Raw genomic sequence first — 23,443 nt, 5'->3', positions numbered from 1 at the left:
GCTGGGGCTTGCTTGCCATCTGACAGGCCTGAGTATAAAAGAGATTCCTCTGGCTGGTGGTGGCTGGATCTGATATATTCAGCCCCTGGGGTGCCACAAATTCCTCAGCAATGGCCCTTGAGTCACTCTGGAAGGAGCCCTGACCAAGCCTACTCAGCCAAGAGAAAGGGTGGAGTTTAAAAGCATCAAAACGAAGGTCACACTTCTGCTCCCATTCATGTCAAAGGTGAAATTCCAGCTGACTCCAGTGAGAACAGGGACAAAGGGATGATCAAGCCTCCAAAATGTGTGTGCAAACAAATCCCAGGAAGACAGGACTCTTCAGGAACTACACATCTCATAGCCTAGTGAGAAATACTAATGTAACCCTTCTGCCCGTCAGAGTTGGCAGCAACAAGGGCCGGGTTCAATATCTAGGGGATCCATTCCAATAACACAATGCAAACCGGCTCGAACCCCCACCCAGTGACCTGGGACAAATATATACCACCCCCGCTGGGCGCCTCCAAGAGGCAATACTTCCCCTCTCGCAAGCACATACTCTGAGTGTAGCAAAAAGCCTTTTAATAACAGAGAGAAACAATGTGGCATTATGTTGGGGAAACACCACCAACAGGATTCATAACACAACCCATGAGCAAAAAAACCCACCATGCAAATTGGGGCATTCCCCTTTCCCTTTGGTTCTTGAGTCCAGCAACCCCAAATCACCCAGTGACCCAAAAGTCTCTGTCCCTGGTCAGGGCAGCCCCTGAGTTCGAAAGTTTATCTGCGGAGCTTTACCTCCCAACCTGGGTGGAGATGGGACGGGGGTAAGAGGCACCTTACATGATCTGAAGCTGACCACCCCACAGCTCCATAGGCCTTCGCTCTGCTCCACCAGCTGCCCCACGAACTCCTTCGCTCAGCTCCGTGGTCCACAAGCAGCTCCCACCGTCCCACAAACTGCTCCGCATCCCACCAGCAGCTCCCGCCATCCTATGAACTGCTCCACCAGCCTGTCCACAAGGCACTCCAGCCGCCCCACAAACTGCTCCACACTATATCTTCAGGCTCCCCCACTACTTAACCACAATGCTTAGTGATTTCAGCTCTTATTCAGGTTAGCTCTTTAGTGAATTCAGCTTGTAGTAGAGGAGCCTCAGTGCTGGTACACTATTAGCCCAAAGTGAGCTCAGCAGCCTGTAACCAGACTTCTAACGAAATCAAAATTAGCTCTGATATTCTACAGTGGAGACAGGAGGAAGTGCAATTAGCATGTAAGGCCCATACCACCAACTATTAATACTTGTCCCCAGCCTCTCTCAATTCACAGAGTTTTGGAACCCATGACCCTTGCCTAGCGAGTGCCACTTAGTTGATGGTGAGTCCCTCCATCATAACAAAAGGCCAAGTACAGTTCCAAGCACAGTTCCCATAATCAGGGTAATAACAATTTATTCTTCCTGCCCCAATAACAGAGACACTGGGGATCCCACAGCAGCCAAAGTGACCATTTGGGCAGCTATGGCCTCATTCCAGGTGGGGTGGGTGTGCCTATGCAAATGAGATCAGCTCCTAAAGTTCTTTTCCACAACTTGCCACACCTCACCACCAGATGTCAGGGTGCAGCTCATCCTGACACTGCTTACACTAAGGAAAAGGGAACCTCCTTGTAATGCCTTTTGTTTAACTAACAAGCAAGGAGCTATAGGGGTTTTCCCAAGAAAAACTCCTATTGATTTTCTTCGGAGTTTGCCTGCATTGGGATGAATGTGTAAGACACCACTATGCAGCATTTTATAGGGCTTTATCCGGCCCTGCACAGATATTGACTATTATTGTTCCCTTTACAGACAGGGAAACTGAGGCAGAACAGTAAAGCAACTCAGCCAATGTCACAGGTCAGTTGCAGAGGCAGGATTAGAATTTGGGACCTCCAACCCTGCAGTAATTCCACCAGACCAGGTTGCCTTCCAGTTAAAGGTGAAGGGGCATGAGCGTCACACAGGGACAGGAATCTGGTGAATAAAAGCAATCCAGAAATAATTCAGAAGTAGGACAGTCTTAAGGGAGAGCTCAGATTGCACAGACATAATGGCCATTAAGTGACAAGCCAATCAAAACACAGCAGAAAGCATCTGTGGCTATAAAAGATTGTTGTTGGTTTTTTTAGTAAAGAGCAGATGGGTTGAAAATGTATTTTAGAAAGGCAACAATCTAGGTTAATATCTTCTCCGGAGCAGTCCCGGAGTCTTTTTTTGTATTGGTCTTGCCTGTCTTCAGCAAAAACCCTGTAACGTAAAACAGCCCCTTAGTGTGCTATATTATAAAGCAGCAGCACACTGGATAATCCGCATTCACACGGTTAAAACAGAGCAAAGAAAGGACTGAAAGAAGTTGTAGAGGGGACACAGTTTGTTACAAGAAGGGGACAAGGCTCTCTGCTCACAGGGGGCTGGACTGTTGTCCCTATGGCAGATAGTTTGAACATGATGGTATTGACTGATAAGTCCCGATATTTGGGGCTTTTTCTTATATAGGCGCCTATTCCCCCCGATATTTCACCCTTGCTGTCACAGAATCAGAGAATATCACGGTTGGAAGGGACCTCAGGAGGTCATCTAGTCCAACCCCCTGCTCAAAGCAGGACCAATCGGCAACTAAATCAACTGTCTGGTCACTCTGGGCTCAGTAGCTCCTCGCCGTGAGCGGCTTAGGGGGAAGGGTTTCCCGTTTCCCTGAGCAGCTTGTCGGTCGCCCGGACCCAGCCCCAGGGAGCCTGGGCGAGGAGCCGGCCCCCACACATTCACGCCGAGGAGAAAGGGAGGAGCGATGGAGGCGGTGGCGGAGGAGGGGTGTGTCATTGTCCTTTAAAGGCGCCTCCCTCCCTGGCGCCGGGGTGTGCCGGAGGGGCGGGGTTTGATGGATTGAACTGCGGCTGCTTTTCCCAGCCGGCGCCGGCGCCTCAGAGCCCAGGGGGCAGCCGGAGCGAGTGGAGCGGAGCGGATCGGCGCGGCGCTCTCGGGGGTCAGCGCGCCTCCTCAGGGACCGGGACCCCGGAATGAGCGGGGCGGGCGCCGCTCGGAGGACTTGATCTGGGGCTGCGCGTCTCCCAGCCGCCCCCACGGAGTGGGGGAAGGAGGGGACCCGACATCCTCGTCCAGCACAGCCCGGCCGGACCCAGCCCAGAGGCGGTTGCCGAGTGTTTGATGGCCCCGTCAGCTCCCAGCCGTGCAAGCGCGGACCCCGGGCTGATCGCGCCCTGGCTGCGCTGATTGCAGCTCCGGCCCCTTGGCTTCCCCTGTGCGGGACGCCGCGCCGCGCGGGGCGGCTGCTGAGAGCGTGCCCTGGGGGATTGCTGCAGCGCTAGAGCCCCGACGCGACGGGTATGGGCGCGCTGTAAAAAAAAAAAAAAAGCCGCCCCCATTTTCGAAACCCCTCCCGTAGCTTCTCTAGCTGCGCCGGCGGCGGAGGTGGTGGGGGCCATGGGGAACATCTCCTCCAACATCTCCGCTTTCCAGTCGCTGCACATCGTCATGCTGGGCTTGGACTCGGCCGGCAAGACCACCGTCCTCTACCGGCTCAAGTTCAACGAGTTCGTCAACACGGTGCCTACCATCGGCTTCAACACCGAGAAGATCCGGCTGAGCAACGGCACGGCCAAGGGCATCAGCTGCCACTTCTGGGACGTGGGCGGCCAGGAGAAGCTGCGGCCGCTCTGGAAGTCCTACAGCCGCTGCACCGACGGCATCATCTACGTGGTGGACTCGGTGGACGTGGACCGGCTGGAGGAGGCCAAGACCGAGCTGCACAAGGTGACCAAGTTTGCTGAGAACCAGGGCACTCCCTTGCTGGTCATCGCCAACAAGCAGGACCTGCCCAAGTCCCTGCCCGTGGCCGAGCTGGAGAAGCAGCTGGCGCTGCATGAGCTCGCCCCCTCCACCACCTACCACGTCCAGCCCGCCTGCGCCATCATCGGCGAGGGTCTCACCGAGGGCATGGACAAGCTCTATGAGATGATCCTCAAGCGCAGGAAGTCCCTCAAGCAGAGGAAGAAACGATAACCGCCAGGCCAAAACCCTGCTAGCCTGAAACATTGCCGGGCACGCCGGCCTCCCTAGGTGCCCCCAATGGGCGCCTGTGTCTAGATGAGCGCTCGGCTCCCCGTTGCCTTTCATTGGGTCTCCACTGCTGTTAACTTGCTGGCAGGACTAGGAGGTGGATGAGGCTGGCGTCTGGGTGAAGAGGCTGCTGTAACCCCTCCCAGGACGACCAGATCAGCTGGCATCTGAGCTTGGGAGGGAATTGCCTTTTCCTTTGAAATCGGAGGATTTGCGGTGGAGCTGGATGCAACAGGGCTGGCCCCTGTGAAACTGAGCTTGGATTTGCTCCTGCCTGTGGATCTTAAGGGGGTGTGTATTTCGGGGGGGGATAATGTTTCAGGAGGCATTGGGTGCTGAGGCATCTGTTTGTGGTTAGAAAGCTGCGGTAGGAAATCACAGGCAGATACATCTTGCTGAATGGCGGGTAGGTAAGGTGAGCCTCTTGGGAGAGCTGCTTTTCAGGTTGCACCAGATCTCCCCTCCCCCTCCCCCCCCTTTCGATTCAGCCCATGTGCGGATCATTATCACACACAAAATCAGACCAACAAAACTATGAAGCCCCGGAATGAAGGAATGATACACTACTGCTTGCAGTAGCTGTGTGTGTTTAATGGGAGTGCCCAGTTGTTTCAGCTGAGGGTGCCCATCCTCTTTTAAAAACAAAGTCTACCCAAGGACAGACCTGTATTGATCCACAGGAGATTTAAAGCTGTATGGCCAGCTCCATGGCTTGTAACCACCTGTTGACTGGTGCTGAGTTCTAAATTGTTTGCGAAAAGGGGTTCTGTGTGAATTTTGCCATGAAGGGTTCTCAAGCATCTTTTCATTTTCAAAGGTGGCTTTTTTTTTTTTAACAGACTCTATCCTGTAGCAATGGTAAGCAGTAGGGCTTGCTACTTTATTGCTGTAGTCTACAGGTGGAGACCCGTTTGGATTATCTAATTTGGTTCAATCTGGTTGGTTGATTGAATTTGTGTACTCCATTTAAAAAAAAGTCTCCTGACACTACTGGATGATAAGCCCCAACAGTTCACCTCAGCTGCAAATGGAAAAGCACAAGAGTTGCTAATTAAACTCTGGTATAAACATGGACTGTAAATCAAGCCAGTACTTTGACCAACAGACTACAAACATTAGGTAGCTAAACTAAACTTGCTCTGCCCAAAATGGCAAGAGTGCAAAATCTCTTAATGCAAAGGGATATTGGAGTGCAGAGCACCTATTGAGTGGGAAGTGAAGTTTTAAGAACTTTTTGATACAACCAAAGGTTTTAAACAAATTCAAGGGTGAGAGTCCTAGCTGCAAAGCATGCAAGGGGAGATCCTGCTAGTGCAGTAAATGTATTACAACAGGCTCAAACATGTTTCCAGTCACTTCACTAGTGCAGGATCAAGCCCAGTGTTTTAGCAAGATCCTAGCTGGCCCTTCCCCATCAGTTGGTGTTTTAACATTAACTTCACTGAGCACAGGATTGGACCCTAAATATACATAAGCTGGCTGCTTCTTGGTCTCGGTGTCTCTCTCTCTCTCTCTCTCTCTCTCTCATGGAAACCCACCTCACAATGAGAAAATTCTGACTCCTAGAATTTCATAACAAGAAGAGAGTTTGGAAATCAGCTGCAATCAGTTTTTGGCATACTAATGTCCCACACCTGTGGTTCACTGGTCTTAACATGGTCATGTGGGAATTTCGGATGAGTGAAGTATTTGTCTTTCTGCTTGAGTGCATTTCCCAAACCAAGAAAAAACCAGGGTGAATTTCAGGCAGCTGATTCTCCTTTTTCAGCAATGAACTTGGTACTTTCCCATAGCATTTTGTAGAATCCAATATTGAAACCAAATGGTATTTATATGCCTGCAAGAGTCCAGTTTACAGGAGTCGTGACTGCTTCACTAATCTAAGAAGTGGGCTGGTCCCATCATTTCAGGAGGGTCTGTACAGTTTTTCATTGGATTTTTTTGTTTTTTTCTTTGCCGTCACATGAAACACTTTCTGAAGCACTTTGACACTTGGTAGTTCCACACTATTGAGAGAGAGAATATATTTATTTTGTGACACTGCAAAAGCCAAATGCTCCAACCTTTGTTTTGAATATTAAGTGTTTAGGGGTTAAATAAAAACGTTCTGATCAAAACCTGTCATGCTTTAAAAATAATGCTTAATTACAGGGTCTCCCCCGCCAAGACTTGATTCTTGATCCTGCAGACAACTTTACTGAGGCAAATAGTTCCATTGACTTAAATGGGACTTTTTGTGGAAGTAAGACCTGCAGTTGCAGGATTGACCCCTTACTGGACATTCCGTTAAACTGGCCCTAATTAAGCAAATTATTTAAGCATTGCCTAATTTGATCCCTATCCAGCAAAAGCACTGAAGCATGTGCTTAACTTTAGGCATGTGTTTAGGTACTGACCAGGGTCATGGTCACTAGTTGTACATGTATGCAGTAAGTTAAAATACTTCTCCAATTAGTAGGTAACAGGGTCACTGGTATTTCTATAGAATTTCAGGACTGTAATGACTACTCCTCAGTGCCATGGCAGAGTTGAGCTGTGTTGTCTGCAACTGACCAGATAATGAGTCCTCTGAAACAATTATTACAGAAAAGCTTTACGCAGTCTGCTGTTCTAAAATCAGGTTGGATTTTCTCCAGGTTGTCTTCTCAACAATGTTTTTGGGAAAAAAAAATTTTTTTTTCAGCAGGTGTCATGAGATGCCAGTCACATTTCAGACTGTCTTCAGTGTACCTAGAACTCAAGAAAAATGCCATGCTACCTAGTGTAACTTTTCCTTTTATCTCATCATCCATCCTCTGTTCCTTCCATCTTTGCATTTTTTTTAAGAGGAAACATAATGCTGTGAACTGAAATAAATTATTTATACAATGAAGAATTTGACATAGTCTTTTTGTTCCTTCTATTAATAATTCAGTGTGTTTTCATCCATAGCTCTCAAAGCACTTTACAAAGGAGGTCAGTATTGTTATTCACATTTTACAGATGAGAAAATAGAGGCACATAGAAGGGAAGTGACTTGCTTAAGGTCAACCAGTGGCAGAGCCAGGGAAAGAATTCAGGGCTCCGGAGTCCTAATGCAATGCACTAGCCACCAGGCTACACTGCCTCCAAGAGAAAGATAATCTTGTGGATAATCACAGGACTGGGATTCAGGACATCTAAGTTCAATTCCCAGTGCTGCTAAAAACTCCCTGTGCAAATTGGGCAAATAATATAGTCTCTCTGCACCGCAAGTCCCCATAGGTAAAATGAAGATAACACCACTGTCTGTCCTGTCTACTTAGATTGTAAATTCGGCAGACAAGGGCCTGTCCCTCGCTATGCATTTGTACAGCATCTAGTGCAGGAGGACCTCTCGTCATGACTCATATAAATAATATTAAGGAAAAAATAATAGTTCTGACCTACAACACCACCTGAGGTTGGAGAGATCTGCGGTTGTTTGGTTCCTCTGAACGTTGGCCAGGTGGTCTTGCTAACAATGGTGAATTTAGAAACATCAGTACTTTTCAGAGTAACAACCATGTTAGTCTGTATTCGCAAAAAGAAAAGGAGTACTTGTGGCACCTTAGAGACTAACCAATTTATTTGAGCATAAGCTTTCGTGAGCTACAGCATCCGATGAAGTGAGCTATAGCTCACGAAAGCTTATGCTCAAATAAATTGGTTAGTCTCTAAGGTGCCACAAGTACTCCTTTTCTTTTGTCAGTACTTTTGTTGCTGTTCACCTGTAAAATCAAGGGTGGCTCAGGGTGGGAGCTGTTGGTAAGTGAGACATGTGTAACATGATGTGAAGTCAGGGGACATGTTCCTGAAGGTGCAACTTGACATGCTGCGTGTCACGTGGGGCTTTCCAAACATGATGTAGTCCACCCCACATGTGCCAAGATTTACACATGTGCTTAGCTTTACATAGCATGAGTAGCCCTGTTGAGTTAAAAGATATTGTATGCACAGTGCATAAAGATAAGCACAGGCATAAGTCTTTGCAGGAGCAAGGCTATAGTCCTGTATGATGGATAACACATGAATGTAAAGTACACTGGAGATGCTGTTAGTTACATATAGAGTCATGGAGGCAGGTCTGCCCTGCTAAAGACTTAGCTCTACACTATGCCAAGCCCTTTTAAAGTCAGTGTGGGGACTTCCTGCTATGAGGCAAATCCAGGTGCTGTAGGGGAGGTGGTTTTTGGCAGCATGGCCTAGGTGTTAAGTGCATTCTGGCACTTCCTAGCTGCCACAACAGCCCTTAGGGGCACTTCACAGCAGCCCTGAGGCTGGTCTAACTGCCTCATCTCATCAACCAGGTTCCAGATCAGTGCTTCAGGTAAATTATTTCAGCTGAACTATGGCACTTGTAGAGACTTCAGCTGAGATCAGGGCCCAATCATGCTAGCCCGGCACAGACATCCTTTCTCCCAAACAGTTTAAGTCCAGATCTCAAAAGCATTTAGGTGCCTAATTCCCGTTGATTTCAATACCGAGGAGGATTTGGGCTTTACATGCTAAATAGACAAAGAGGGGAAGGGGCAACAGGTGCACAGCAGTGAGCCCATGCACCTAAGGTCAAATAGCCAGTGACCGTATCCTGAGTCCCCTGACACCCAGGCCAGTGCTCTAGCTACTAAACCATGTTTCCTCTAGCCGCATCTCACAACTTAACAAAGACATCCCATTCACACAACTGTGCCTCAAGAAGCATGTTTTACTGCAGCATGTAACCGTGGTGGATTTCCTAACATAGATGAGGCTAGCTTGTGTTCTGATTCCCATGGGCAGGGCTGCAACTGTTTCACTGGGATATGGGGGAAGTTGGCTTTAAGCCATTGATTGAAAGGAGAAGAGATACTGAGCTGTGATTAAGTGGTTGTCCAGTCTAATTGCTATACTTGGTCCTGTTTGCCACAGCTAGCCCTTTAGAACAAAGGGGACTCCAAGCCATTCCCAGCCCCACCCTCTGGGACCTAAATATGCACTGACTATAAAATGTAAGCAAACTTAAAACTAAATGCGTAGACTGAAAATGCCATAAACAAACTAGTGAGCAGAGCTCAAGGGACAGGGCCTCGGCTGGTGTACATGGGCATTGTCTTCTGGGCAGCTCTGCCCATATACACCAGTTGCGGATCTGTAAAGAGTTGATGGGCCAGATTCCTTCCTGTTGTGGCTCCTGCACAGATTTTCATTGTGCCTTAGGAGTGGAGTTGCTGAACTTTAGGTGATGTTTTAGCTACCCTGGTCCCAGGCCATTGACCACTATAAAGATAAGGACCAAGACCGTGAATATGGCTTGCTATTCTATGGGAAGCCAGTGTGGAGAGCAGAGGCCAGGTTCTGTCTGTTGGGTAAGACACTTTCATTCCCCCTCCCTTTCTATCTTGTCTGTTTAGATTGGGAGCTCTTCAGGGCAGGGTCCATTTGTACAGCTCTTAGCATGATGGGACCCTTACTTCACTTGGGCCCTCTGAGTGCCACAGTAATACAAGCACAAAATGTTTGCTATTTTCTTTGCTGCACTGTTAGGTGTAGGGGAAAAAATCAAATAAGTGCAGGGTCAAAAAAGCACAAGAGTTGCGCTGTTGCTACCTGTGTGACCAGTGCTGACCAGTGCTAAGAATTGCCAGCTCTGTCCGGAGTATGTTTGTTGATGGAGTCTTTGATGGTCAGTCAAGTATGTTTCCTGTGTTTGACATTCCACATTCCAGGGGAGCAGCGGAGTGGTTTCTTACCAGAACACATGAAGACTCCATTTATAGTGTATAGGACTGTAGCTGAGCTCCAAACACACCTAGAGTTTGGAGGTGCCGTTTGACAAGGGTCTGAACTTTGGGAATGTTCTGATCTGGGGTTTTGGTTTGGTGCGTTATACAGCAATATGGGCAGGGCCACCCCTAGCTATTTTGGTGCCCTACGCAGCCCCCCCCTCCCCCAAGGGGGGCTGTGTGGGGCCCCAGGCCTCCACGGGGAGGAACGGGGGGGAGCTGGCCCCACGCCTCCCCGGGGGATCTGTGTGGGGCCCCAGGCCTCCGCGGGAGGGGTAGGGGGGCTTGCCACTTCCTGCGAGAAGTGGAGCGACCCAGCCCCAGCCGCGCAGCCGGCGAGTGCTGTGGGGCGGTTCCCCCCTCCCCCCAAGCCTGGGAGCCAGGGGAGCGGAGCAGGGGCAGGGTCACTGAGTGGCCAGCCACTGTCCCCCACGGAGGCCTGGGGCCAGCTCCCCCTGGACCCGGCTGCTCCACTCCCCTGGCTCCCAGGCTTGGGGGAAGGGGGAACCGCCCCCCAGCACTCGCCGGCTGCGTGGCTGGGAGCCAGGGGAGCGGGGCCGGCTGGGGCCGCTCCATAAACTTACCACGCGGTGAGTGCAGGGTCGGGCCTGGCTGCAATCTTCGGGGGAGTGGGGCTGGGCTGGGGAGGAGCAGGGTCGGGGATCTGCGGAAGAGCCGGAGCAGGGGCTGGAGCAGCTGCCTGCTTTACATACGGGTAAGGACAGCACTGAATATGGGTCAGCCACAAAAGCTTGCTCAGTGTCTGGATCCAGGCATCCCCTACGTTTGATGGTGCACAGGTCCCAGATCTGGGTTTGGGTTGATCTCTACTCCTAACTTTTCAGTCAGACCCAGATTCTCAACAGATATTTTGGTGCCTAAATCCTTCTGTGGATCTAGGCCTTACTGCCTTAAAAGCTACACTCTCCTAACTTATCATGTATCTTATCCTGGTGCTGATAGCAAATGTATTTTATTCTGCACAGCTCCGACAACATGCTAGGTACTTTCTAATACAAAATATGGGATGGTACCTGCCCTGAAAAGCTCAGATCTAAAAAAAATACATGTGCCTTTTTAAATCATGTTCCTCCTCCTCTCTCCCCCCCACCCCAAATGTTTGATGGGCAAAAGTTCTGAGGCACAGAAATGAAGTAAGAAAGGAGGTTGGTGTAGGGCAGAGGTGAGGGAGCAGCTGTGCCTTTCCATTTCCTGAAACAGTTTGTTCCCATTATTTTTAAAGTCTGACAGATGCTGAGAGGGAGTTTCAAAGGCACCCATCACTGGCTGTGATGCCAGTGACATTGGTCTACAATGGAAGCAGAGGTAGGTCACTAGTAATACAAATAATATTAATCCCCAGCTCTTATACAGCATTTTTCATCTGTAGATCACACAGCATTTTACAAAGGAAGTTGGTATCATTGTCGCCATTTTACAGATGGGGAAACTGAGGCACGGGAAGGGAAGTGACTTGACCAAGGTCACCCAGCAAGCCAGTGGCAGAGCTGGGAATAGAACCCATGTGTCCCAAGTCCCATTCCATGCTCTAGCCCCTGTTTTTGCAAATCCAATTTACAATTTGATATAGACTATGTTTTCATGCACAAAATTGTGGCAGCTGAGTTGGTCTCCTTGTGCCAAGAGGCCCCCTTCCAGCTCTCCAAGAGACAGACCCTTGTCTGCCTCGTACATGCATTCAGCAGAGGTGTCTCTGGAGCAAACAGAATGCCCTCGTTCATCCCGCTTTCTTGGTAAGCTAAATCTCTCTGCATTATTTCAAATGGGATTTGTTCCCAAGAAAGTAGCCCACTTAAATGGATTATCCCAACTAATACTGTGCCCATGAATCCAAACCCTCGATGTGAAGTAAGTGGCTGCAGAGAGGGCTTTATCTTCACATGGCAAGGTGTCCAGTGATGCATTGGCTGTAAACTCACACCTGTAGGAAAATCTGTCTCTAAATGATGGTCCTTAAATTGCAAAATCTCCTGATGACTTGAATTTGGACCCTGTTTATTCTGTTTTTTACTGACAGATGGATGAGTTGGATTCTGGATATTTTTCACTATGGATTACATCATAATTACAATGAGCATTATTTATTTATTTATTTCCGTAGCACCCAAAATCCTTAATCGTGGATCAAAGCCCCATTACACGAGGCACTTTACACACATAACAAAAGGGAGAGTCTTTGGCCCCTCACAGCAAAGTCAAGTACCTGCTCTTTTAAGGCTGTGAGTCGTCACTAGAGAACACCACATAAAGAGATTCCCACACCTGAGCCGTTCTTTTTAGGGGACAAATCTGAGGAACTGACCCAGACTGAGGTGTCAATAGAGGAGGTTTTGGAGCAAATTGATAAACAGTAATAAGTCACCAGGACCAGATGGGATTCACCCATGAGTTCTACTGGCACTCAAATATGCCACTGCAGAACTACTAACTGTGGTATGTAACCTATCACTTAAATCAGCTCTATCTGCACCAGATAACTGTGAACTTGGAACAATTGACCCGAGGTACTGAGAGACTTAAGCAGGCACTACTTTAACAGCTGTAAAACGTGACAATAACACACCACTGAGGCAATGAGACCACTGCCTATCATGCTAACCAGCATTGCCCCATTGTTTCCTTGTGCTCCCCAGTCTGTGTGTATCCCTCTGTTGGTTCTTGTCTTATATTTAGAAAGTAAGCTCCATGGGGCAGGCACTGCCTTTTTGTTCTGTATTTGTACAGTGTCACGGAGTCCCCGGGGCGATGCTCTGGAACTGCTCCCTACGAAGCCAGTCAGGACTCTGGGGAAGTCTCCTTTCTGTGAGCAGACTGTCTTCAGGACACACAGCTCACACGGCTTCCACCTTCCTGGGTCTGACCTCGGAGCATTCAGCATCCTCTGCCCCTCCGTGCACTTCCCACAGCGAGTCCATCCAGGCGGGGTCCTGGGGAAGCCAGAGGGTCCTGCACCCCAACTTCGCAGACAGACGTGACTCTCAGCCAGCCAGTAAAACAGAAGTTTATTAGACGACAGGAACATGGTCTAAAACAGAGTTTGCAGGTGCAGAGAACAGGACCTTTCAGCTGGGTCCATTTGCGGGGGCAGTGAGCCAGACAACCACGTCTGCACTTCACTCCATGTCCCAGCCAGCCCCAAACTGAAACTCCCTCCAGTCCCTCCTCCTCTGGGCTTTCCCCTTTCCTGGGCCAGGAGGTCACCTGATTCCTTTGTTCTCCAACCCTTTAGCTCTCACCTTGCAGGGGGGAAGGGCCCAGGCCATCAGTTGCCAGGAAACAGGGTGTTGGCCATTCTCTGTGTCTAGACCCCTGCACACACCTGCCCTCTAGGGCTCTGCAGTGATCATACACCCTTACCCCACCACCTAGATACTTAAGAACTGCATAGGGGAAACTGAGGCACCCCCACACTATTCAGAGGAAACATTAAAACAGTCCCACTTCGTCACATCCAGCGCTTAGCACACAAGGAAACTGGGCCATGACCAGTTCTTCTAGGCTCTACCATAGTACAAATAATTAATAATGAGAGAATATCGAGAGATTATCACAGTGAATGACCCCAGGCAGTTCTGCTTTCTGGTCATGGGACATGGCTCCTTAGCTGCGTTCTGTGGGGGAGGACTGCAGCAGTGAAGTTAATCAGTAACCCTTTTAAAATAAAAAGACTCCATAGGTCCCTCCCGCTACAGCCCACTCTTACAAAGGGGCGTGTTTACTTTACTCTGGTCAGCACTCATGAGTAAACTTTCCCTGAAAGCACCAAGAACTGTGTTTAAATAAAGCCAGGTCTGGCCTAGACCTGCAAATGCCCAGGGATTCTGAGTCAAGGCTGAGACTGTTCTTATTCCACCCTGTTGTGTGTCAATAGCAACATGTCTATGCCTGGAGAACCCTGTAGTGCCCAGCAAGGAGTACGTGTCCACATTCTCCCTCAAGCCAGGGCCCAGGAACCCACACCGAGTTCCCCTTGTGGAACTGCCTGGTAATGCCCCCCTCAGGGGGAAGGGCTGGGGTCTGAGTCAGAAGAAGGGGCAAGGATGTGGCCTCCAAACCCACAGCTCTTGGGCAGCTGAGGGAGGAGAGAGGTCCAGTTGTGTGTATGCAGCAGAGCCCACACCCAGGGCCTGATCTGCAAAGCTCCATGGGTCCCATACTTTTGGTGACATGGTTCCTCTGGAGCCATCCTACTATGCAAGCCCCAGCCAACCTGCCCTACTCCTCCAGTCAGTTCACAGTACTGCCAAACCTGCCCTGCCATACCATCTCGCCCCAGGGCAGGCTCCAGCTACTGCCAAATCTGGCAGCATTCCCCCAGGTTAGGTAGCGGCGTGTGCAGTGTAGACTGACACCATCGTGACCCTTGTTCCTATGACCAACCCCATGTGCTCTCCCCTCAGGTGGTGGAGTCCCAATGCTGTGAAATGGGGCTTCCATGAACTCCTATGGATGGGGGGAGAAAGTTGCACAGGTACCACTCTGCTGCTCAGTGCTCATATTTGCTGCCCCCCGCATGAAACTTGGGAGCCAAGGACTCTAAATGTGGGGAAGCAACAAACTAACCTCATCGCAGAGTCTGGCTGGTTATCCGAGTCACCTCTTGGGTCAGCATGGAGTTGGGAGTCTCCCTGGAACACTCCTTCCCTTCCCACGATACTTCCTTCCAATCAGGCCAGACATACAGCTGTTGCTGTCCCAGAGGTCACCCGGCCCTGAAACATCACAGGCAACCAACAAGCTAAACTGTCTGTTTACCTTATTTGTCTAAATAAGATAAGTAAATAGGTCTGTCGGCTAAGAGGACAGAATGTCTGAGCCAGCACAGATAAGAGGGAGACCATCCAGGGAACCATTTACTATGAACTAGCATAACAATGGGTAAGATAAGTTAGGACTGTACAGATGAGGTAAGGAGTAGGTCGAGCTTGGACAATGCATGGACAGAGCAGGCTGCACAGGGATTGGTTCCTGCAAAGTAACCAAGCCAATCCAAAAATGTGTGATGTAATTTATAGGAAATGCAATGAGATATGTAAATATACATAAAGGGAGAGGGTTTCTGTGGGACTTTGGAGCTGCAATGTACACGGTTGTGTGCCAAATAAAGGAACTTGAGTGACAGTCTGGAGGCAAACTGAGTTTTTTGGATCCCAGAGAACTGAATGAAATGTCCTTCCAGAATTGGACAAGGTGTGGCTAGATACGCTGAGCGGAAAAGGTCTTGGAGGTGATCCCAACATAAATAACTGTCTGCAGCTCGAAACATGGTTTGGTTCAGTTTCAAGTCCAGCCCTGTGCAGAGATGCATGAGTGGCTCTTATCTTATCCAAACTGGTTTGACCATCTCAAAACTAAATCTGCCAGTTTCCGTTTCTGAGAGACACAATACATGAAGGTCAACATGGTTAATTATAAATCCAATGGAGACGCTCCACCATCCACATTTGCATGAGAGGATCATAGTCTTTTTAAAAAGCAGAACGTTATCAGTGAGCCAATGAGAACTCCACTGCTCAGATGAACCTGTATGGTTGGATTTCATGGGAGACCCATGTTATTGTGACTAGTACATTGCTATTGTAGAAGGTGTTATTGACTGCCATTGAAGCATGTCTTTGATCTTTAGGCAGTCTCGGACCTCATTAAACCTGATGGGTATGCTAGCCACCCTTCATTCAGACTAAATGGAAGAAGCAATTAAGCTCCTTTATGGAGTAAGAAAGCTGAAGACAGTGGAAGCCAATACCCAAGGCATTAAACCATATTGCAAGGTCTGGAGAGAGGCTAGGTCATCAGGGCTGAGGGGTTCCCTGGGGATTGGATGCAAGCACAGGGGCTGGGCATGGATTGGTTACAGTTGTGCATGTGTAACTCTGTGTGCCAGAGAAGAAAGGCAAGTGAAAGGAACCAGAAATCAGGGAGAAAGCGAGCAGGCATAGGAGCAGCAGTGTGAATAGGGCCCTGGGAGGAAGCCAAGAGACAACTGCTTTTGGGCAGAGAACCTGCTGAGAAGGCAAGGTTGGATTTTTGAACAAGGAACCTGCTAGCTGTTTGTTCCTCCTGAGTTCAGGGAAACAGGACTGTGTGTACAGTCTGTCAATAAACAGGATTGAACCAAAGAAACACCTAACTCCATTGTCAATTTCTCCTCCTAACGGAAACAACCCAACAAGGCCCCAGATATTGGCTCATTGCTGGGGCCAAAGGGCAACACCACCATGGAAATCAGAGCTGGATGCCTGACCACGTCGGAGGAGTACCCACAAACATCTGCAAAGATACCTCATTGTCTTTCCAAATCCCTGGTTAAAATCCTATTTCTGCCACAATGCCTACACAAATCTTGGTAACAACTCGGCAGCTGGTGTGCTGAGACCACAGCCTATCATGATGACCAGCATTGTTTCCTAGTGCTCTCCCATCTGTGATCTCCTGTAAACTCTGGGACAGGGACTGTCTCTGTGTAAGTACAGCATTAGAACAATGGTGCGACCACAATACAGATAAGCTGGTCATTAGCTCTACTGTTTGCCAAGACAAAAGCCAGGATCAGGAAACCTGCTGAAACCATGGGGAAGTTCAGGCTCAGAGATGACTCTAGTGTCTCCTGATCTTCAGAACCAAGTCCCCCTCCCCATCTCCCAAAGAGGAAACAACTGCTCTGCCTTTCTCAAAACCTAAGACAGGCAAAACCAAAGTGTGGCCCTTCCAGGGTTCATAAACGTGACTCTCCCATGCTGCTAATGTGTCCTGGCATAGTACTCAGCGCTGCTGCTTAATGCCGGTTGTGCTCCTCATAGCAGGTAGCTAATAGAGTAATAGCCGAGGCTGCTGTGTCATCACCTGCTTCCATGGTGCCTCTTATTGTCGGAGGTGAAAAGGATCCACAGAGAATCCCACCACTAAACTGTGATGTCTCACCCAGTGCAGGCTAAGAACCACAGCAAGAGGCACAGCTGAGGATAAACGGTGCACAGCAAGAGAAGTGGCTGGGGCATAGCTGCAGCCTGCATCTCCAGTCTGAAAAAGCAGTAGGGCTGATATGTCAGAGGAGTTTGTGCCCACCCCCTCCCTACGAAGACACAAGGAGTTGTTCCTAAGCAGCCAGGGCATGCAGGGAGCCCTGCCAAGTGTCTGAATCGAACCAATGGGTATTTGTTTTTAAGCCAGAAGTATAAATCTAATCATAAAGAAAAAGAAGCATCTGTCCTTTCCTGCTCAGAGAATTTCAGCCCCTCCCTCCAAGATTTCCAAGACACCACCTGCACTATGGGGTTGAAGTCTCATGGCAGAAGACCAAGGTCCAGAACTTTGGAGTGGGGCATCAGAAACCTCAGTACAGGTGGGGTTGAGTTCTGTAAGCACTGACAGTTCATCCACCTACGCGGCAGGCAGAGTTCAAAGGGCGAGAGCAAACCGGATGTTCTTCAGCGAACAGGTCTTGCAGCCTCCTGCATGAAGTCCACATCTCACTTACGGACACAAAACATCTTTGCACTGAGACAAAGTTCAGGGTTGGGGGAACGGATAGCTCAGTGGTTTGAGCATTGGCCTGCTAAACCCAGGGTTGTGAATTCAATCCTTGAGGGGGCCATTTAGGGATCTGGGGCAAAAATTGGAGATTGGTCCGGCCTTCAGCAGGGGGTTGGACTAGATGACCTCCTGAGGTCCCTTCCAACCCTGATATTCTATGATTCTATCCATCAGACCTTTTTGCAACGTGTATTGCTACGTGGTTCAGAAACTTGGCTCCTCTTACAGCCAGATCTGGAACAGCAGGAGGCATTCCATATGCACTGTCAGCACCAAATCCTGGGCATAAAGTGGTTTGTCTTTGTGCAAAATGTCACAATCTCACAGAGATCTAGCCTCCCTTCTATTGCTTGTTACGGTGAAAAGTGGTGTTGCATGCTCTTTGGCTATGTTGCCAGGATGGACAAAAACACCCCTGCAGACCATGCTCTCAAATGCTCCATCAACGCGTGAAGGGCTGTGTGACGTTGCACTCTATATGATTTTATAAAAATATGCTAATGAGTGTGAATATAATGACAGGTTTCAGAGTAGCAGCCGTGTTAGTCTGTATCCACAAAAAGAACAGGAGTACTTGTGGCACCTTAGAGACTAACAAATTTATTAGAGCATAAGCTTTCATGGGCTACAGCCCACTTCATTGCATGCATAGAATGGAACATATATATATACATATATACATACATACAGATAAGTTGGAAATTACCATACAAATTGTGAGAGGCTAATTAGTTAAGATGCGTTATCAGCAGGAGAAAAAAACTTTTGTAGTGATAATCAAGATGGCCCATTTAGACAGGTGACAAGAAGGTGTGAGGATATTTAAGGAAATAGATTCAATATGTGTAATGACCCAGCCACTCCCAGTCTCTATTCAAACCCAAGTTAATGGTATCTAGTTTGCATATTAATTCAAGCTCAGCAGTTTCTCCTTGGAGTCTGTTTTTGAAGCTTTTCTGTTGCAAAATTGCCTCCCTTAAATCTTAAATCTTTACTAAGTGGCCACAGAGGTTGAAGTGTTCTCCTACCAGTTTTTGAATGTTATGATTCCTGATGTCAGATTTGTGTCCATTTATTCTTTTGCATAGAGACTGTCCGGTTTGGCCAATGTACATGGCAGAGGGGCATTGCTGGCACGTGATGGAATATATCACATTGGTATATGTGCAGGTGAACGAGTCCCTGATGACGTGGCTAATGTGATTAGGTCCTATGATAGTGTCACTTGAATAAATATGTGGACAGAGTTGGCATTGGGCTTTGTTGCAAGGTTAGGTTCCTGAGTAGTGTTTTTGTTGTGTGGTATGTGGTTGCTGGTGAGTATTTGCTTCAGGTTGGGGGGCTGTCTGTAAGCAAGGACTCGTCTGTGTCCCAAGATCTGTGAGAGTGAGGGATCATTTTTCAGGATAGGTTTTAAATCTCTGATGATGCACTGGAGAGGTTTTAGTTGGGGGCTGAAGGTGACGGCTAGTGGCGTTCTGTTATTTTCTTTGTTAGGCCTGTCCTGTAGTAGGTGGCTTCTCGGTACTCTTCCGGCTCTGTCAGTCTGTTTTTTCACTTCAGCAGGTGGGTATTGTAGTTTTAAGAATGCTTGACAGAGATCTTGTAGGTTTTTGTCTCTGTCTGAGGGATTAGAGCAAATGCGGTTGTATCTTAGAGCTTGGCTGTAGACAATGGGTTGTGTGGTGTGTCCTGGATGGAAGCTGGAGGCAAGTAGGTAAGAATAGCGGTCAGTAGGTTTCTGGTATAGGGTGGTGTTTATGTGACCATCGCTTATTAGCACCGCAGTGTCTAGGAAATGGACCACTTTTGAGGATTGGTCTAGGCTGAGGTTGATGATGGGATGGAAATTGTGGAAATCATGGTGGAATTCCTCAAGGGCTTCTTTTCCATGGGTCCAGATGGTGAGGATGTCATCAATGTAGCGCAAGTAGAGAAGGGGTGTTAGGGGACGAGACCTAAGGAAGTGTTGTTCTAAGTCAGCCATAAAAATGTTAGTAAACTGAAATATGCTTCATGCAAAAGGTCTCTTTAAGGTACCATCACAAAGCTTATAATCTACTGAGTATGGTCATCCTATTTGTATAACTGTATCACTCATGTATCTGAAACTAGAAATACGAAATATAACTCTGAGGTCATATTGTAGTTATGCAAAGTGTGGGCCATTAGTGGTGGCTTGGAATCTTAATGGTTTCCATTAACCAGGACAATTACCTGTAGATGGCTTTTTTACTTGTAAGGGCTTGGCTTCATTTGCGAGTTAGAGCGTATTAAAGGAGCCCCGGGCACACAAGCTCACCACCCATCCACACTGGCAAGGCATGTAGAGTGCTCTGACTCTGCGGCTAGAGCGCTCCTGGTACTCCACCTCAGCGAGTGGAATAATGTTTGCTACGCCCCCGCTGGAGCGCTGCCTATCTGTTAATGCGCTCTGATCTGCCTCCAGAAGTGTCCCACAATGCCGATCCTAGCCACTCTGATCATCATTTTCAACGCTACTGCCCTGCCCTCAGGTGACCATCACACCCGCCCTTTAAATTCTCTGGGAATTTTGGGAATCCCCTTCTTGTTTGCTCTTCCAGGCGTGGAGTGCTCTCAGCGAATCTTTCTAGGTGACCATTCTTCCACGTGCCAGGCGATCCCCAATATGGAGCAGTGGTGAGGTGCTGGACCTCATCAGTGTTTGTGGGGAGGAAGCTGTCCAGTCCCAGCTGCGCTCCAGCTGTAGGAATTACGATACCTTCGGGCAGATACCAAGGGACATGATGGAAAGGGGCCATGACCGGGATGCACTGCAGTGCAGGGCTAAAGTGAAGGAGCTGCGGAATGCCTACTGCAAAGCCCGCGAGGCAAACCGCCACTCCGGTGCTGCCCCTGCGACCTGCCGTTTCTACAAAGAGCTGGACGCGATACTTGGGGGCAACCCCACTTCCACTCCGAGTACCATCATGGATACTTCAGAGCCCAGTGCAACAAGTCAGGAGGAGGAGGAAAGTGGCAGTAAGGGTGCTGAGGAGGAGGGAGACGCCCCGGCATCCCTAGATGCATGCAGCCAGGAGCTGTTCTCAAGCCAGGAGGAAGGCAGCCAGTCGCGGCAGCCTGTGCTTGGGGAAGGACAAACACCGGAGGAGGTTCCTGGTAAGCAGCTTTTATTTTGGGAAGGAAGTTATTCAGTGTGGGCTCTTGGGGCGAGGAGGGTTAGGGCTGTATGCATGCCTAGATGTGGAATAGGGCATTGATTGTACTCTCTCACATCGCAGTAATTGGCCTCAGTGATCTCTTCAAAGGTCTCATCCAGAACTTGGGCAATCCGCTTGCACAGGTTTCTTGGGAGAGCCACTGTGGTCCTTGTCCCAGTCAGGCTAACTTGTTCGCGCCACTGTGCCATGAGGGGCGGGGGGACCATTGCTGCACACAGGCAAGCTGCATATGGGCCAGGGCAGAAGCTGCATTGCAGTAAAAGACCCTCCCTTGCTTCCAGGTCACCCTCAGCAGCGAGATATCTTCCAGGATGAACTCCTGTGGAAAATGTGGGGAGACTGTTCAGTATAGGGGCCCTCTGCCACTGTTGGCTCTCCCCAAGGCACAGAAACCCAGAGGACAGTACAGCTGTGAAACAATCAGTCACGCTTGACTCTGTGCTTACTCACCATTTTGGGGCTCCTGTGGGTTATGGGCGCTCGCTTTGGGACGGGCAAATTATGCTATTGTGTAGACTGTGCTTGCCCTTAAGTATGGGGGAATCACTGCTCTGTCTGGTGTGAACAATGCTGCCTCTGTTAAGTGTTGCATTTTGCCTTTACAGATGCAACCTAGTGATCTCGGCCGTCTGTGTTATCACCGGCTGAAAGACTCCAAAGAATCATAAAGAGGCCACGTAGAAGCAAAGAAGACATGTTGCATGAAGTAATGCAGCATTTCAGTAATGAAAATCAAAAAGTGCAGGAGTGGCGGGACAGGGAAAGGAGGATCCGCCAGCAGAATGAGGAGCGCCGGCACAAAAGTGCGGTGCTCCGGCAGCAACGCACGGATCGGCTGATAAGCATAATGGAGCACCAAGCGGACTCTATCCAGGCGCTCATAGCCATGCAGGCGGAGCGCTACCGCGCCCAACCCACCGCCCTTGTCCCAAAACTCTTTCCCTTGTGCCCCCATGTCACCTCCAACCCACTTTCCCCAACATCCGGGTTCTTACCACCACCAGCTGACTTCAACACCTGTAGCTTCACCACCCAGCCCTGAAAACTAAGACCCTTACCCACTGCACTCAACCCCCATCACCATGCAGTATAGCCATCCTGAAGTGCAGCACTCATTGCACAGCACTCCAGACAGGAAGGCTGAGTATGAGAACAGGACATACGCAAATCTGTGATTGTACCATTCCCCACCCCACCCCCTTGCCCTTTCTGTTTCCCAAGCAGTTGTGTTTCTTTTCAATAAATGAATTTTATTTTCAATAAATGGATTTTTTGGCTTTGAAAACATTCTTTATTATTTATTGCATAAAGTAAAAGATACCTTAGCCCAGGAAAGAAACAGGCACTGCAAGTCAGTGTATCACACGTAACAAACACAGATTCCTACTAACATTGGAACCACTTTACTTCACTCCCGTGCAGGGCACCAGACATTATTGGTGGCTTTCAGCCTCAAATTGCTCCCTCAAGGCATCCCTAATCCTTGCAGCCCCGCGCTGGGCCCCTCTAATAGCTCTGCTCTCTGTCTGTTCAAATTCAGCCTCCAGGTGTTGAACCTCCAAGTTCCATGCCTGAGTGAATTGTTCACCCTTCCCTTCGTAAATGTTATGAGGGTACAGCACACGGATATAACTGCGGGGATGCTGTCATCGGCCAGGTCCCATATAGAGAGCACCAGCGGCCCTTTAAATGGCCAAAAGCACACTCCACAGTCATTCTGCACTGGCTCAGCCTGTTATTGAACTGCTCCTTGCTTCTGTCAAGGCTCCCTGTGTAGGGTTTCATGAGCCATGGCATTAAAGGGTAAGCGGGGTCTCCAAGGATCAGAATGGGCATTTCGACTTCCCCTACGGTGATCCTCTGGTCTGGGAAAATAGTCCCGGCTTGCAGCTTCCTGAACAGGCCAGTGTTCTGAAAGATGTGTGCGCCATGCACCTTTCCGGACCAGCCTGCGTTAATGTCAATGAAACGCCTAGAGTGATCCAGAAGCACCTGGAGAACCATAGAGAAATACCCCTTCTGATTAACGTACTCGGAGGCTAGGTGGGCTGGTGCCAGAATCGGAATATGTGTGCCATCTAGTGCCCCTCCGCAGTTAGGGAAACCCCATTGTGCAAAGCCATCCACAATGTCATGCACGTTACCCAGAATCACGGTTCTTCTGAGCAGGATGCGATTAATGGCCCTCCAAACTTGCATCAGCACGATTCCAATGGTCGACTTTCTCACTCCAAACTGGTTAGCAACCGATCGGTAGCTGTCTGGAGTTGCTAGCTTCCAGACTGCAATAGCCACCTGCTTCTCCACCGTCAGGGCAGCTCTCAATCTCCTGTCCTTGTGCTGCAGGGTGGGGGGGCGAGCTCCTCACACAGTCCCTTGAAAGTGGCTTTTCTCATTCGAAAGTTCTGCAGGCACTGCTCGTCATCCCAGACTTGCATGATGATGTGATCCCACCACTCACTGCTTGTTTCCCGAGTCCAAAAGTGGCGTTCCACGGTGGTGAGAATGTCCGTGAATGCCACAAGCAAACTTGTGTCATATGCGTTACTCGAGTCAATATCGTTGGAGCCCTCACTGTCACTTTGGATCATAAGGAATTCCAAACGTGATGTGCTGGCGAGACTCGTCAGCATACTCCTCAGCAGTTCAGGCTCCCTTCCTGCAGACCGAAAGGGAAGGCAGAGCACGCAGTGCAAAAAACATTAAAAGATGGTGCCAAATGTGGACGGAAGCACAGGGATTGCTGGGATGCGAACTGATGCATCACGGGGCGTTGGGACATGACCCAGAAGCCCTGCACCCTCTACCCCCTTCCCACAAG

The 23,443-nt window shown here is 49.1% G+C and overlaps 1 protein-coding gene and 1 long non-coding RNA gene across 2 annotated transcripts in view; both read left to right on the top strand.

Moving 5' to 3' along the window:
- The first annotated feature begins 2,862 nt into the window (after window positions 1-2,862).
- On the top strand, window positions 2,863-6,978 carry ARL4C (ARF like GTPase 4C). The gene has a single exon (XM_048869956.2). The coding sequence runs from the start codon at window positions 3,468-3,470 to the stop codon at window positions 4,044-4,046; it is 579 nt and encodes a 192-aa protein (XP_048725913.1). The 5' UTR covers window positions 2,863-3,467; the 3' UTR covers window positions 4,047-6,978.
- Window positions 6,979-10,310: 3,332 nt separating this feature from the next.
- LOC142068476 (uncharacterized) overlaps window positions 10,311-23,443 on the top strand; it is a 30,589-nt gene continuing 17,456 nt past the window's right edge. The window contains exons 1-2 of the long non-coding RNA XR_012664299.1: window positions 10,311-10,455; window positions 11,109-11,191. This is a non-coding gene — a long non-coding RNA (uncharacterized LOC142068476). The remainder of the gene's footprint in view (window positions 10,456-11,108; window positions 11,192-23,443) is intronic.

Source organism: Caretta caretta, chromosome 11 (assembly GCF_965140235.1).
Source record: "Caretta caretta isolate rCarCar2 chromosome 11, rCarCar1.hap1, whole genome shotgun sequence".
Classification (NCBI taxonomy): domain Eukaryota; kingdom Metazoa; phylum Chordata; order Testudines; family Cheloniidae; genus Caretta; species Caretta caretta.
Note: the sequence above shows the minus strand (reverse complement) of the source record. Positions and strands in the feature narration are given on the sequence as shown.

Excerpts from the sequence above, each read along its gene's own strand:
- ARL4C (XM_048869956.2), top strand. The coding sequence starts at position 3,468 with ATGGGGAACATCTCCTCCAACATCTCCGCTTTCCAGTCGCTGCACATC.